At 41.2% G+C, this 17,111-nt stretch overlaps 1 protein-coding gene across 4 annotated transcripts in view; it reads left to right on the top strand.

Annotated features, from left to right (window-relative positions):
* LOC116972068 (serine/threonine-protein kinase Sgk3) overlaps positions 1–16,500 on the top strand; it is a 124,950-nt gene extending 108,450 nt beyond the window's left edge. For all 4 annotated transcript variants that reach the window (XM_033019376.1, XM_033019379.1, XM_033019375.1 and 1 more), the window contains exons 14-17: positions 8,575–8,670; positions 10,363–10,518; positions 15,277–15,366; positions 15,477–16,500. In XM_033019376.1, coding sequence (XP_032875267.1) covers positions 8,575–8,670; positions 10,363–10,518; positions 15,277–15,366; positions 15,477–15,647 — 513 coding nt within the window. In that variant the 3' untranslated portion in view covers positions 15,648–16,500. The remainder of the gene's footprint in view (positions 1–8,574; positions 8,671–10,362; positions 10,519–15,276; positions 15,367–15,476) is intronic.
* Positions 16,501–17,111: the final 611 nt, after the last annotated feature.

Here is a 17,111-nt window from a genome sequence, read left to right as displayed (position 1 = left end):
TTTATAATTGCATCAGTGTTCTCGGACCAGGGGAGATCTTCAGAGATATGCATGCCCAGGAATTTGAAGCTCTTGACCCTCTCCACCATCGACCCGTTGATATAAACGGGACTATGGGTCCCCATCCTACCCCTTCCAAAGTCCACAATCAATTCCTTGGTTTTGCTGGTGTTGAGAGCCAGGTTATTGTGCTGGCACCATTTGGTCAAACGGTCTATCTCACTTCTATACTCTGACTCATCTCCATCAGTGATACGTCCCACAACAGTGGTGTCGTCAGCGAACTTGATGATGGAGTTCGCACTATGACCGGCTACGCAGTCATTGAGTATAGGGTGAGTACAGCAGGGGGCTGAGCACGCAGCCTTGAGGTGCTCCCGTGCTGATTTTTTTTTTTGGAATTCATTTTATTAGAAGCGATTGTGCAAGGATAAGGCACCCCCCTCACCCATCCCTAGCATCAGGTTTAAATTTGTGTTTAACCATTCTGTTGTTGCAGAAATTCAGTAAAAGGGAACCATGTCTTAAGAAATTGATCTGCTTTTTCCGCCAAGACAAGCCTAATATTTTCCAAATGTAGTGTGTCGGGGAATGTAGAAAACGGGGAATTATAGACCAGTTAGCCTGACATCGGTGGTGGGGAAGATGCTGGAGTCAATTATAAAAGATGAGATAGCCGCACATTTGTATAGCGGTAACAGGATCGGTCTGAGTCAGCATGGATTTACGAAGAGGAAATCATGCTAGACTAATCTTCTGGAATTTTTTGAAGATGTAACTAGGAAAATGGACAAGGGAGAGCCAGTGGATGTAGTGTACCTGGACTTTCAGAAAGCATTTGATAAGGTCCCACATAGGAGATTAGTGGGCAACATTAGGGCACATGGTATTGGGGGTAGAGTGCTGACATGGATAGAGAAGTGGTTGGCAGACAGGAAACAAAGAGTGGGGATTAACGGGTCCCTTTCAGAATGGCAGGCAGTGACTAGTGGGGTACCGCGAGGCTCGGTGCTGGGACCGCAGCTATTTAAAATAGACATCAATGATTTGGATGAAGGGATTCAAATTAACATTAGCAAATTTGCAGATGACACAAAGCTGGGTGGCAGTGCGAACTGTGAGGAGGATGCTATAACCATATAACCATATAACAATTACAGCACGGAAACAGGCCATCTCGGCCCTTCTAGTCCGTGCCGAACCCGTATTCTCCCCTAGTCCCATCTACCTGCACTCAGACCATAATCCTCCATTCCTTTCCCGTCCATATAACTATCCAATTTATTTTTAAATGATAAAATCGAACCTGCCCCCACCACCTTCACTGGAAGCTCATTCCACACAGCTACCACTCTCCGAGTAAAGAAGTTCCCCCTCATGTTACCCCTAAACTTCTGTCCCTTAATTCTCAAGTCATGTCCTCTTGTTTGAACCTTCCCTACTCTCAGTGGGAAAAGCTTATCCACGTCAACTCTGTCTATCCCTATCATCATTTTAAAGACCTCTATCAAGTTCCCCCCTTAACCTTCTGCGCTCCAAAGAATAAAGACCTAACTTGTTCGACCTATCTCTGTAACTTAGTTGCTGAAACCCAGGCAACATTCTAGTAAATCTCCTCTGTACTCTCTCTATTTTGTTGACATCCTTCCTATAATTAGGCGACCAAAATTGTACCCCATACTCCAGAATTGGCCTCACCAATGCCTTGTACAATTTTAACATTACATCCCAACTTCTATACTCAATGCTCTGATTTATAAAGGCCAGCACACCAAAAGCTTTCTTTACCACCCTATCTACATGAGATTCCACCTTCAGGGATTCCCAGATCCATCTGTTCAACTGCATTCTTCAATTCCCTACCATTTACCATGGACGTCCTATTTTGATTTGTCCTGCCAAGATGTAGCACCTCACACTTATCAGCATTAAACTCCATCTGCCATCTTTCAGCCCACTCTTCCAACTGGCATAAATCTCTCTGTAGACTTTGAAAATCTACTTCATTATCCACAACACCACCTATCTTAGTATCATCTGCATACTTACTAATCCAATTTACCACACCATCATCCAGATCATTGATGTACATGACAAACAACAGTGGACCCAACACAGATCCCTGTGGCACCCCACTAGTCACTGGCCTCCAACCTGACAAACAGCCATCCACCATTACTCTCTGGCATCTCCCATTCAGCCACTGTTGAATCCATCTTGCTACTCCACCATTAATACCCAATAATTGAACTTTCTTAATCAACCTTCCATGAGGAACCTTGTCAAAGGCCTTACTGAAGTCCATATATACAACATCCACTGCTTTACCCTCATCAATTTCCCGAGTAACCTCTTCAAAAAATTCAAGAAGATTAGTCAAACATGACCTTCCAGGCACAAATCCATGTTGACTGTTCCTAATCAGACCCTGTTTATCCAGATGCTTATATATATTATCTCTAAGTATCCTTTCCATTAATTTGCCCACCACTGACGTCAAACTAACAGGTCTATAATTGCTAGGTTTACTCTTAGAACCCTTTTTAAACAATGGAACAACATGCGCAGTACGCCAATCCTCTGGCACTATTCCCGTTTCTAATGACATTTGAAATATTTCTGTCATAGCCCCTGTTATTTCTACACTAACTTCCCTCAATGTCCTAGGGAATATCCAGTCCGGACCTGGAGACTTATCCACGTTTATATTTCTCAAAAGTGTCAGTACTTCCTCTTCTTTGAATCTCATAATTTCCATAGCTACTCTACTTGTTTCCCTTACCTCACATAATTCAATATCCTTCTCCTTGGTGAATACCGAAGAAAAGAAATTGTTCAATATCTCCCCCATCTCTTTTGGCTCTGCAGATAGTTGTCCACTCTGACTCTCTAATGGACCAATGTTATCCCTCGTTATCCTTTTGCTATTAATATAGTTGTAGAAACCCTTTGGATTTACTTTCACCTTACTTGCCAAAGCAACCTCATATCTTCTTTTAGCTTTTCTGATTTCTTTCTTAAGATTCTTTTTACATTCTTTATACTCCTCAAGCTCCGCATTTACTCCATGCTGCCTATAATTATTGTAGATCTCTCTCTTTTTCCGAACCAAGTGTCCAATTTCCCTTGAAAACCATGCCTCTTTCCAATTTTTACTATTTCCTTTCAACCGAACAGGGACATAAAGATTCTGTACTCTTAAAATTTCACCTTTAAATGTCCTCCATTTCTCTTCCACATCTTTCCCATAAAACAAAATGTCCCAATTTACTCCTTTTAAATCCTTTCGCATCTCCTCAAAGTTAGCCTTTCTCCAATCAAAAATCTCAACCCTAGGTCCAGTTCTGACCCTCTCCATAATTATATTGAAACTAATGGTATTGTGATCTCTGGACCCGAACTGTTCCCCAACGCATACCTCTGCCACCTGACCCGTCCATTTCCTAACAGGAGGTCCAGCACCGCCCCTTCTCTAGTAGGTACCTCTATGTATTGCTGCAAAAAACTATCCTGCACACATTTTACAAACTCCAAACCATCCAGCCCATTTACAGAATGTGTTTCCCAGTCTATGTGTGGAAAATTGAAATCTCCCACAATCACTACCTTGTGCTTACTACTAATATCTGCGATCTCCTTACATATTTGCTCTTCCAATTCTCGCTCCCCATTTGGCGGTCTATAATACACCCCTATAAGTGTTGCTATCCCTTTCCCATTTCTCAGTTCCACCCAAATAGCCTCCCTAGATGAGCCCTCTAATCTATCCTGCTAAAGCACTGCTGTAATATCTTCCCTGATAAGCAATGCAACACCTCCACCTCTTGCCCCTCCAATTCTATCACACCTGAAGCAACGAAATCCTGGAATATTTAGTTTTCAATCACAGCCCTCCTGCAACCATGTTTCACTGATCACCACAACATCATACTTCCAGGTGTTAATCGAGGCTCTAAGTTCATCCACCTTTCTTACAATGCTCCTAGCATTAAAATATACACATTTAAGAAACCCACCCTCTCTTATTCTCTGTTTATTGTCTTTTTCTTCTTTCTCCCTGTAAAGGAGTGGAGTCTGACACACTGTAACCTTTACTGAGTCTTTAATTAAGGCACATGTTACACACGTCCCAGTACTGACTGCATCTAGTCTTCAGGCGTACTGGAACAAACAGGGAGGAACAAGGGGAGGATATCACAGTTATACTGATATGGCTGGGCGTGGTTAGTGGTGTTGAGGTAGCTACATTATAGGTTGCATGCATAAACCATCTACACTCCCCTACATTTTGGGTCAGAGTGCTACCCTTCTCTGCCTCCTGCCTCACACACTGACTGCTAGCTTTTCCAATTTGAGTCCCTCCCCCCAACCGTTCTAGTTTAAATTTTCCCCAGTAGCCTTTGCAAATCTCCCCGCCAGGATATTGGTCCCCCTCGAGTTCAAGTGCAACCCGTCCTTTCTGTACAGGTCGCACCTTCCCCAAAAGAGGTCCCAATGATCCAGAAACTTGAATCCATACCCACTGCACCAGTCCCTCATCCACGCATTTATCCTCCACCTCACTCCATTCCTACTCTCACTGTCGCGTGGCACAGGCAGTAATCCTGAGATTGTTACCTTTGCAGTCCTTTTCCTTAACTCTCTACCTAACTCCCTAAATTCTTCTTTCAGGACCTCTTCTCTTTTTCTACCTATGTCGTTGGTACCTATATGTACCACGACCTCAGGCTCCTCTCCCTCCCATTTCAGGATATCTTGGACACGTTCAGACACATCCCTGACCCTGGCACCAGGGAGGCAAACTACCATCCGGGTCTCCTGTCTGCGTCCACAGAATCACCTATCCGACCCCCTGACTATAGAGTCCCCTATTACTATTGTCCTCCTCTTCTTTTCCTTACCCTTCTGAGCAACAGGACCGGTCTTTATGCCAGAGGCCCGGCCGCTGTCGCTACCCCCATGTAGGCTGTCTCCCCCAACCGTACTCAAACATGAGTACTTATTTTCAAGGTGTACAGACACCGGGGTACTCACCAGTCCCTGCCACTGCCCATTGCCCTTCCTAACTGTGACCCAGTTGTCTGCCCCCCATGGTCTTGGAGTGACCACCTCCCTGTAACTCCTTTCTATGACCTCCTTGCTCTCCCTGACCAGACAGAGGTCATTGAGTTGCTGCTCCAGGTTCCTAACACGGTCCCTTAGGAGCCCCATCTTGACGCACCTGGCGCAGATGTGGACGTCTGGAGGGCACTCAGACTCCATGACCTCCCATATCTGACATCCAGAACAGTAAACTGCCCTGGCCCTCATTCTCCCCCCCTTATCCTGGATACAATACAAAGCCTTATCCGGGATACAAGCCAATCAGCTGCTTCCTCTAGTCCGTTCGACCAATCAGCGGCTTCCTCAAGCCCACTTAATTTGAAGTAATAAGAATGCAGGGTGACTTGGACAGGTTGGGGGAGTGGGCAGATGCATGGCAGATGAAGTTTAATGCGGATAAATGTGAGGTTATCCACTTTGGTAGCAAAAACAGGAAGGCAGATTACTATCTAAATGGCATCAAGTTGGGAAAAGGGGAAGTACAATGGGATCTGGGGGTCCATGGACATCAGTCTACGAAAGTAAGCATGCACGTACAGCAGGCAGTGAAGAAAGTGAATGGCATGTTGGCCTTTATAACACGAGGAATCGAATATAGGAGCAAAGAGGTTCTTCTGCAGTTGTACAGAGCCCTAGTGAGACCATACCTGGAGTATTGTGTACAGTTTTGGTCCCCTAATTTGAGGAAGGACATTCTTGCTATTGAGGGAGTGCAGCGTAGGTTTACAAGGTTAATTCCCAGGATGGCGGGGCTGTCATATGCTGAGAGAATGGTGGGCTTGTACACTCTGGAGTTTAGAAGGATGAGAGGTTATCTCATTGAAACATATAAGATTGTTAAGGGCTTGGACACGCTAGAGGCAGGAAACATGTTCCCGATGTTGGGGGAGTCCAGAACCAGGGGCCACAGTTTAAGAATAAGGAGTAAGCCATTTAGAACGGAGACGTGGAAACACTTTTTCTCACAGAGAGTGGTGAGTCGGTGGAATTCTCTGCCTCAGAGGGTGGTGGAGGCAGGTTCTCTGGATGCTTTCGAGAGAGAGCTAGATAGGGCTCTTATAAATAGCGGAGTCAGGGGATATGTTGTTCAAATCTAAAATACTTTAATTAGTATATTGCTCTTGTATGTGCATATTTAATAATGCATTTGCAGTCAACCATATGAACATTTTAGGACATCCTGGAAGGAATGTAAAATATGTTAAATACATTTTTTTTGTTGTTAATATAAATATATTATGTATGTATATATTTATGTGTATATGTATGTGTGTATGTATATGTATGTATGTGTGTATATATATATATGTGTATATATATATATGTGTATATATATATATATATATATATATATATATACAAAAATAAAGATGGTTGATTAGTATGTTTGCAAATGACACAAAAATTGGTGGAGTTGTGGACAATGAAGAAAGCTGTCAAAGGTAAAAGCGGGGTATAGGTCAAATACAGAGGAGCTCTAGCAGATGGATTTAATATGTGAGGTATTGCACTTTGGGAGGTCGAATGTAAGGGGAAAGAACACAATTAATGGCAAAACCCTTAACAGCATTGATGTTTAGAGGGATCTTAGGATCCACTTTCAAACTTTGGTCAGGTTGCAAGTGGATTTTTGTGTGTAGTTTGGGTCACCATATTACCGAAGGATGTGGAGCCTTTGGAGAGAGTTCACAAGAAGTTTACAAGGATGCTGCCTAGATCCGTGGGTATTAGCTATAAGGAGAGGTTTGACAAACTAGGATTTTTTTCCTCTGGAGCATCGGAGATTGAGAGGCAACCGGGTAGAAGTATATAAAATTATAAGAGATGTAGATAGGGTAAACAGTCAGAACATTTCCTCAGGGTGGAAATATCAAAGATTAGAGGGCATAGTTTAAGGACATATGGAGAGAGTTTAAATGAGACGTGCTGAAGGTACGCTTGATTACTTTGAAGAAGGCTAACCATTTCACCAGGTACATGTTTAGAAAAGGTGTGTTTAGTGTGTTTAGTCCAAACATGGATAAATGGGCCTAACTTAGATGGGGGATATTGGTTGGCATGGATGAGCTGGGCCAAAGGGCCTGTTTCCATGTTTATGAATTTTTGAATACTCAAATTTTTTTTTTAACATGGACAATAATGAGTGCCTCAAATGCGGTGGTGGAAGCAGCTGTAATAGTGGTTTTTAAGAAGCTTTTAAATAGGTAAATGAACATTCGGAGAATAGAAGAACATGGATGTGCAGGCAGAAGGAATCAGTTTTAACTTTTATTGTTCTATGTGAAATTCGTACTCTTAACCTGTTATTTTAAACAAAATAGATGGCATCTATCCCATTGTGCCAGTGGAATCAAATTTCTAACGAATTTTTGGGATCCTCAAATTTCACTAAATGAAAAATGAATAATGTTCTTGTTTCAAGTTAAGATCCTTCCAAATGCATGAGAGAAGTACATGCACTTTAAAATGTATAGATTTTGAGATAAAAGTTAATTTAGTTAAGAGAAAAAGTGAATAATGAACTTATTTTATTCAAAGCATTGACCACATGAATGATTGCAGCATGCATTTAGTTCCCTGAATAAATCTGTTTAATTCGATTTTAACATTAGCCTTGCAATCTAATTATTGGTTTATTATTGTCAAGTGTACCAAGACAGTGAAATTGTTTGTTTTTGCATGTTATCCAGGCAAATCATATCATACATGAGTATCAGGTAGTGCAAAAGAGAACTGAATAATGTTACAGAGATTTAAAAAACTTGCAAGAGCAGCAGCGAGGTACATTGGAAGATTGGGGAATTCATCCCTAGTATATGAGGTCCATTCAAGAATCTAATAACAGTGGGGAAGAAACTTTCTGCATCGGTGATATGTGCTTTCAAGCTTTTGTATCTTCTGGCCAATGGGAGAGGGGACAAGAATGACAAGTGTGTGAGTGTTCCTTTATCATGTTAGCTGCTTTCGCCAGGCAATTTGAAGTATAGATGGAGTTGGTTTATGTGTTTGGAGGGTGGGGGGGGGGGGGGGGGGGAGTGCTGGTGGGAAGCTAGTTTGTGTGCTGGACTTGGCTGCGTTTCCAACTTTGCAATTCCTGGAGGAGATCGTGGATGGTGCAGTTGTCATACCAAGCTCAATAGAATGAGTGCTTTCCATGGAGCATCTGTAAAAATTAGTAAGAGTCATTGAAGACATGCTGACATTCAGTTAATTATTACCTAACTATTTAGTCCGGATGCTTGAGGCAGATTTTGTACCTTGTTAACTTTGATTTTTTTTAAACTATTGATCAGTGAAGCACGTCACCATTTACTCTTTCCAGAAAGATGGAACACAATCTTAATCCATCCCAAAAACAAATTAAGTGCTGAGGCAGAGAAAAAGCATTGCTGATTAATTAATCAACACTAAAGATGCAATATAACAAATCGCGACTGGATTTCAGAATATGTTTGTTTTACTTTGTTTCAGTACCTTGCACCAGAAGTGCTCAGAAAGCAACCTTATGATAATACTGTTGACTGGTGGTGTCTTGGCTCTGTTCTTTTTGAAATGCTATATGGTCTGGTACGTATTCTAGTCATCTCTTTATAATTTACTGTATTTATAATAAACCATTTTGCATTGGAATCCACTTGGAATTAAGTTGAATTATTTATATTTACTCCATGCCAACATTTTGCTATATAGTACAATGCTACTGAACTTGCAATGCTAAGATTTAGAAGTCAAATCTCAAAACAAAGCAGGCTAGCAGTGGAAATATTAGTTTGAAACTGTCATATTGTTAAAATAGTTTGGGAGGTTTTGCAAACTTGCCACTCCTGGCTGGTCTTTAATCAAATTGTCTCTTATAATCTTTTGAATTTAATTTGCAAGCCACTCAAGAACAATTACTCAAAAGAAGGTTCATGACGATATTTGTTAAAAATGCTGGAAGTGGCAACGTGATCTCCCGGTTGCCAAACACTTTAACTCCCCTTCCCGTTCTAATACTGACCTTCTGTCCGTGCCTCCTCCATTGTCAGTGAGGCCAAAGGCAAATTGGAAGAACAGCACCTCGTATTTCACTTGGGCAGTTTACAACCCAGCGGTATGAATATTGGTTTCTCTTTCTTCAAGTAACCCTTGCAACCCCTCTCTCTCCGTTCCTCCCTCACCCTAGTTGTTGTACTAGTTTCACTGTCATCTTGATGAATTTCATTGTCTGTACACTCGTTATCACCTAGCCCACAGCCAACTATAGACCATTTCCGTGGTCATCCTTACTTTTTTGCATATCTTTCATGCATTTGTTCTATCTCTCTATATCACTGTCTATATCTCTCGTTTCCCTTTCCCCTGTCAGTCTGAAGAAGGGTCTTGGCCCGAAACGTCACCTATTCTTTTTCTCCAGAGATGCTGCCTGACCCGCTGAGTTACACCAGCTTTTTATGTCTATCTTTGGTTTGAACCAGCATCTGCAGTTCCTTCCTACTCGTGCTACAATATTTTGACCATGGTCAGCAGATTCTGTTTGGAAATCATTCAATCATTCGAAATATTCTGTGCTTTCAATACAATAAAGGGATAGAAATGTCTCCTTGGGCATTGAAGATGTTATAGAATGGCAGGTGTGCATTGCACTCCAAAATTTTGTTCAGTTGAAATAAGTTGAACAGAATTTTGTTTTGAACAGAATACACATGATACATGCTTAGCAAGGCCATATTCTCTCTCCACCCCCCCCCCCCTCCCCCCAATATGTCAGCATGGCTGAAAAGGGCTATGTAGCTTGGTAGAGCGTACAAATTCTCTTGGAAGTTTTTTTTAAAGTACAAATGGCTTCTCCAATTCATCATTGTTTAAGTAATGCATACGATTCTGATTGATGTTGAACCGGTGGGTTGGAACTTGAGGAACAATCAGAACAGTTCCAGGCTTCCAACATTTTGAAGCCGTAACTGCAGCAAATATCTATTCTGGTATTATTAATTCAATCCTTACCTTATTCTTCTCTATTTATTGAGTAGGAATAAAAAAGGTACATTTATTTTTGTTACCTGTCACACATGCTCCACCTCGAGATGGTTTTGAAAATAATTAAGGTTTAATGTAATCTGTAAATCACTCTTGATGATGTCACCGTTGTGTAATGAGAGGTAGATCCCTAAAAGATGTATTGATTAGAACCCAGAGAATATACAACTGTCGACGGAAGAAACGTTGTTGTCAAAAATGAAAGCGGTTCAGCAAAATGAATTAATTGTATTCCTACAGCCTCCCTTCTACAGTCGTGATACCGTAGAGATGTATGAATATATCCTTCACAAGCCATTGCAGCTAAGACCAGGAACAAGTAATGAAGCATGTTCTATCCTGGGAGGACTACTTGAAAAAGAAAGCCAAAGAAGACTAGGAGCGAAAGAAGATTTTGTAAGACTTCCTTTCATAACCTTAAAATGTTGTCCTATTTATTAATTTTAGAGTCATGATGCAACCCCACCTCGTAACTTTGTATCACACAACAATAAGTTGTATTTTCCTTTTTAATGGCCTGGATAAGTGATCGCTATTGAATCCAAGTAGGGTCAAGCCCTACGATAGACTTGACCATCGATTTTGCAGCAGAGAGGAAGTGCAGTATTATATAAATACAATGCTTGTCATTTCTGTTATCTGTTCAGATGCTTTGAATCCCCTTCTATTTTGAAATAATTTCTACATTAAAGTTTCCACCTAAATGCGTTATCTGTTCACTCAGCTGTTTTAGAAATTTTCTTGGAGATATCAATGTCTGGAAACTATGTCTGTTAACTCAACAATTCAAACCACGTCCTGAGCAATATTATTTTTGAAAGTCATAATTGACATTTATCAGGTAAAAGCTATTAATTATCACACTCTAATTAGGATTTCATTTAATGATTCTGAACTAATATGGTCAACATTTATTTATCTTATTTTTTTGACATCGGTTGGAAGCTGCATACTAAATCTCGTTGCACTGATGTGTAATGACAATAAAAGATATTATTATTTTTTTCTTATTTGTTATGGAATATGTGGCTTGGCTCTTCAAAGAAGCACTTTCTGACTGTGTGTGGGGGAATGGGGTGGTTTGTGTGGGGAGGGGGTGTTGTGGGGGGATGGTTGTGTGGGGGAGAAGGGTGTGTGGGCAGGGGGAGGAGGATGTGTGGGCGGGGGGGTTGTGGGAGGTGAGGGGTGTGTGGGAGGGGGGGAGAGAGCTCGGAGAAGGGGGGGAGAGAGCTCAGAGAGACGGGGGACGAGCCATGGGGAGAAGGGGGTATCAAGGGGGAGGGGGGCCAGTAGCTAGTGAGAGGGACCAGAGAGGAAGGGGCTGGAGCTGGCGGTGTGATGGGGACTCACAGCGGTCGCTGGTCGTTCTCCTCCGCCGGGATCAGAGTCTCCGCTTTTCGTTTGGCGACATCTCCGACTGCGCGCCGGGCCAGGCCTGTCTGGGCCGCTTGTGTCCGGTTCATGACCTCCGCCGGCCATCCAGAACTTGCCTCTGTTCCAGTAAAGACACAATGGTGCAGGAAGGGGCGGACCGTCCCGCGGAGTGACAGGAGAATAGACTAATCCGCGCGGCACTGACTGGCAGGCGAAGAGATCGATCTGCGCATGCACGGTTTTATAGATTTTGAAACCTCGATGAATTTTACATTTTGCCACCGATTGGAACAAAACTTGTTGCATTCGCAGCACAGGAGAATGGTGATTCATCGTAGCGCTATCGCATACTGTATTTGCGCAAATAGAAAAACTGTGTAAACCGGAAGATAACAAGATCAGAGTTTTAGTTATTTATAGATAGATAGATGATAGCCATTGGCAGCACCTCGTTTAACATTTTAATATATTTTGCCTTTATTTTCTCATAAAATGTAACTTCTATTATATTTTGTCTTAATGTCAGACATCTATTCCAATTGCCCCATTTCAACTGGAGATATGTTTTTTTATGCAAGGCAAAAAACTATTGAATATAATGGAATATGGGTACATATTTGAGTTCGTCCAGTAAGTTACAAAAAGTTATTGGAATTTGAAAATATAAATAGTTCTATATTGCTATTATAAAAGGGGTTTAAGAATGGATGAGGGAACAGTCTTTGGGAAGAGAATGTTTGCATGCCATAGAGTCATTGTCATAGTCATGCAGCACGAAAATGGGCCCTTCGGCTCAACTTGCCCATGTCGATCAAGATGTCCCATCTATGCTCATGCCACCTGCCCACTTTTAGCAGATATCTTTTTAAACTTGTCCTATCCATGTACCTGCCTAAATGTATTTTAAATGTTGTTATATTACCTGCCTTAACTAACTCCTCTGGTATCTCAGTCAATATACCTACCACCCTCTGTGTGAAAAGTTGCCACTCAGGTTCCAATTAAATATTTCTCCTCTCACCTTAAACCTATGTCCTCTGGTTGTTGATTCCCTTAATCTGGGTTAAAGACTCTGCATCCACCCACTCTAGTCCCCTCATGATTTTGTACATCTCTCTAAGTTCACTCCTCAGCCTCCTGCACTCCAAGGAATGGAGTTGGATTCATGGGAGGTAGTCTGGGAGGGGAAGATGCTCTTCAAACTGCAGAGCATCTTGGACAATGCAGTTCACCCACTCCATGACACACGGACAACCTGAGGAGTACCTTCAGCAACAGACTGGTTCCACCAACATGCAGCACAGAACGCACAGCACAGGTCTCTGGAGCTGTAAGCCAATGTGCTGCTCATATCTGTAATTTTTTTTCCTTTTATATTTGACCATGAATTTCAAGATTTTGATCTTCCAGTGGTGAACAATAATCGTCTTTGAAAGCAAATCTTGGCTAGAATGCTGGAATAACTCCCTATTTAAATACACCCACGGGATCTTTAATGTCGGTCTGAACCAGCAGAACAGCAAAAACGGTCTTGGTTTTAGTTTTATATCTCATCCAAAAATCATTAGATTGGAATTTGTGGTTATAATGACATAAACTCTCAGGTCATGCCATAGTTTGACTAATAGCAACTTCACAGGCATGCAAACATAGTTACACATGGAAAACTACATGTCGCCCTTCAAAGTGATGCTATTTGTGAATTGATAAAACTTGAGGTATTTGGCAAACTTCTCTAAAGCACTAAAATGTTTACACATTGTATGGTTTTTAGTGGTATGCCAAACCATAATTCCTGATCAGCAAACCTTTGTGCCTTTCAAAATAGGGGATGCGTGTGTTAATATTTTGTATATGTTGTAATCCCTATTTCATACCATATAATGCTTCAAAATATTAGTTTAAAACATATATTTTACTTGTTTGACTGCTGTCCTTGACAATTCTTAATTGTGATTAACTGCTCAGCTAGTTGATACCAGAGATGCTCTAGAACTGACACCTGACAACAAGTGAACATTGAAAAAGGGAAATCCACAATATAAAGATTAATAGATCTTTTTAGGCAACATAGTAATTGGCAAATGCTCCCACCCTCCCACTGAAATCAGTATCGAAGTACAGGAACCCTCAACTTGCGTAAAGATTACGTTCCATGAACCCTTGCGTAAGTTAGATTTTACTTGAGTTGGAATCGTATCCCCATCCCTTGGCTGAAGTAACTCGTTATACTATAGACGAGCTGAAGTAACTGAAGTAACTCGTTATAATATAGATATTACGATGACACCACGGTGGTAGGACTGATCAGCGACAACAACGAATCAGCCTATAGGGAGGAGGCCCAGAACCTGGCAGCCTGGTGTGCCAATAATAACCTCGTCCTCAACTCTAAGAAGACGAAATAAATAATTGTTGACTTCAGGAAGAACAGAGGGGGCAGACATACCCCCATCCACATAAATGGGACTGAGGTGGAGCGCGTCTCCAACTACAAATTCCTCGGGGTACACATCTCAGAGGATCTGTCCTGGTCCCTCAATACCACCAAATTGATCAAAAAGGCGCAGCAGCGCCTTTACTTTCTGAGGAGGCTCAAGAAAGCTCACCTGTCCCCCCAGATCCTGTCCAACTTTTACCGCTGTACCATCGAAAGCATCCTGACCACTTGCTTCACGGTATGGTACGGCAGCTGCACCGCAGCTGACAGGAAGGCACTGCAACGGGTGGTGAAAACCGCTCAGCACATCATCGGTGCCCCGCTCCCTGCCATGGATGCCCTCCACCGAAAACGGTGTCTGAGACGGGCCGGGAAAATCATCAAGGACCCCTCTCACCCTAACCATGGACTGTTTGCCCTCCTCCCATCAGGGAGGCAGTACAGGAGCCTCAGGTCTCGCACAAGCAGGCTGAGGAACAGCTTTTTCAACAACACCATTACACTGCTGAACTCGGAGTCCCGACGCTAGCCATCCTTAGACTCTCCCACTTGTATGCAGTTATCTGCCTATGTATCAGTTTTAATTCATCCACAATCCACACATTGTTAACCAGTATTTTTTTAAAAACTTTTATTGTATGCCGACTTTGTATTTTTATTTTTACTTCTACTATCTTGCACTATGACTATGACCAGACGCTAAACTGCATTTCGTTGTACCTATACTTGTATTTGTGCAATGACAATAAAGTTGAATTGAATTGAATATTAACTATCCCAGTAGCGTCCAACTGCATCTGGGGCATTTTTTCTGCTGCGTGCAGTGTTGTGGGTAAGCACTGTCGCTTCGAGTTCCGACTTGCCATTGGGGCACTTTCTGCGGCACGTGGCCTTCTGGGTATATGCCGCCACCATAGGCGGCTTGTTTCTGATGTAAACTTGAAATTCCAAATGCCTTGATTGCACGAGGGACTGAGTATAGAACTGCTTCCATAAATGCGAGCTTACATAAATTACCTATTGTGTAAGTTGGAAATTGCCTATTTCTGCAAGGCTGCACACCCTTTAAACTAAAGTATTGAACAACTACACCCATGGATCCTGAAGAAATGTTTGAATCCACACTATTCTGATTGCACCTTTTGAGCAGGGCGTGCAGCTTCCTTTGGCAAAAATATTTTGCAGACATGCAGGCTTGCTTGCCAGCTGACAAATGAGTTAAGATCTTAAAACTCCAATTGGCCATGGAACTGGATTTATATCATTCTAGTGGTTTAGTGAATGTTTTTCATGTGAGTGTTTAAAATTGCTGATGCATATTTGGGGTTTCACTTTTACAGGCTGAAATCAGATGCCATCCTTTTTTTGATGTTATTAACTGGGAAGATCTAGATCGGAAGGAAATTCCTCCACCTTTTAATCCCAGTGTGGTATGTAACAGTTTTAAATAATTGGTTTATAAAATAATGCAAATACAATGTAACTGAATATTGTAAACTGTTATTTTGCATATGTGACAACATTAGCTTTTGTATTTCAGGCTGGTCCTGAAGACCTGCAAAATTTTGATCCAGAATTCACAGAAGAACAAGTTCCACACTCCGTCTGTCATTCTCCTGACCGCTCTGTAGTTAATGCCAGCGTTATAGAAGCTGATGATGCATTTATTGGTTTTTCTTATGCCCCACCTATAGAAGATTCATTCTTATGAGTGTCATCATCACTGATTAGTTTCTATAGAGAACAAAACACTTAACAGGAAATGAAAATACCTTCATAAGTACACGTGGACTTTTGATTTTACACCATAAGCATCTGCATGTCTTAAATAAATCTTGTAGCGACTCGGTAAAGTTTAGTGCATCTTGAACCCTAAAATTCTAAAAATATATTGTACATTCCTTGTGCAACTTGTAAGTGATCTAATATTTGACTGCCTCGTCACTTTCATGTCTGAAAATTCCAAAGTGATACCTTTTTAACAATTGCTTGTGATTATGTTTTCCTTTAGAGTTTCTGAAATACTGATGAGGTGCTCTACTTTGTATTTTTTTAAGTAACATGGGCACAATTTATCAATGTTGGTAATTAAGGTTGGATTAGTATGTAGTGCAATGCTTCTCTTTGAACTGATATATTGTGGTCTAACTTGGCAACTTACATGTGTTGAAGTCACATTTTCACCCTATGTCCATCTATGTGCTAATAACTTGTCACGGTTTAGATTCTGGTCCATATTTATCACTTTACCAGAAGATCTGCCTGCATTGCCACTCAGTTTAAAACTGCATTTGTGATGTAGGCATTACTTGAATAATGGAGAGAGTAACATGGGCCACTCAGGTCAGATACATGAAAATGTTTTACAAGTTATTTAATGTGCACTGGCCACCAGCTATTAAACATGTCTTATGATTTACTGAAAAACTGGAAATGTACATAACAGAAAAATCTATAACTGAATAAGATGAAACAATACTTTTATTTTATAATGTATTTAACATGGTGCAGTGTGCTTGAGGTGGTATACAGTAAAGCAATTAAATAGCACGTATTTAAAAAGATACACTAACTGTTTTTACCATTGACAGAATTTTTTTTTCAGAGGCATGATTCGAGGATAATTTGAAAGAAAGTGTTATTTTAAAACTCACATTAATATATTTTGTTTTTATCCCATTGGTACAATATGTCTGTTTGCATACTGCCTTGAAGTTTTCATTTATGGTTCTTCCATGTCAGTCTTACAGCAGGGAATCAAGCCCTTCAGCCCAATTTGTCCATGTTGACCACAATGCCCCTTGTAAGCTTGTCCCATTGTTTGCATTTGGCCCATATCCCTCTAAAACTTTCCTATCTATGTACCTGTCCAAATGTCTTGTTAAATGATATTATAATACCTACCTCAAATACCTCCTCTGGCATCTTGTTACCAACTACCCTCTGAGTGAAGCCCCTTGGGTTCTGATTAAATCTTGCTCACTACACCTTAAACCCATGTCCTCTGATTGTTGATTCCCTTACCCTGGCTAAAAGACTCCTGTGCAATCATTGATTGTATCGATTAATTTTTCTTGCTAGATTGATAGAAGAGTTTTAGACCAGCATACCCTTTTTGTTGGCAGAGAACAATATTGTGCAATTCCTCTTCCAGTAATCTTCTATAATAATGACT

The sequence above is a fragment of the Amblyraja radiata genome, chromosome 4 (assembly GCF_010909765.2).
Source record: "Amblyraja radiata isolate CabotCenter1 chromosome 4, sAmbRad1.1.pri, whole genome shotgun sequence".
In the NCBI taxonomy this organism is placed as follows: Eukaryota; Metazoa; Chordata; class Chondrichthyes; order Rajiformes; family Rajidae; genus Amblyraja; species Amblyraja radiata.
The sequence above is the reverse complement of the archived record's forward strand: the minus strand, read 5'-3'. Positions and strand labels throughout refer to the sequence as shown.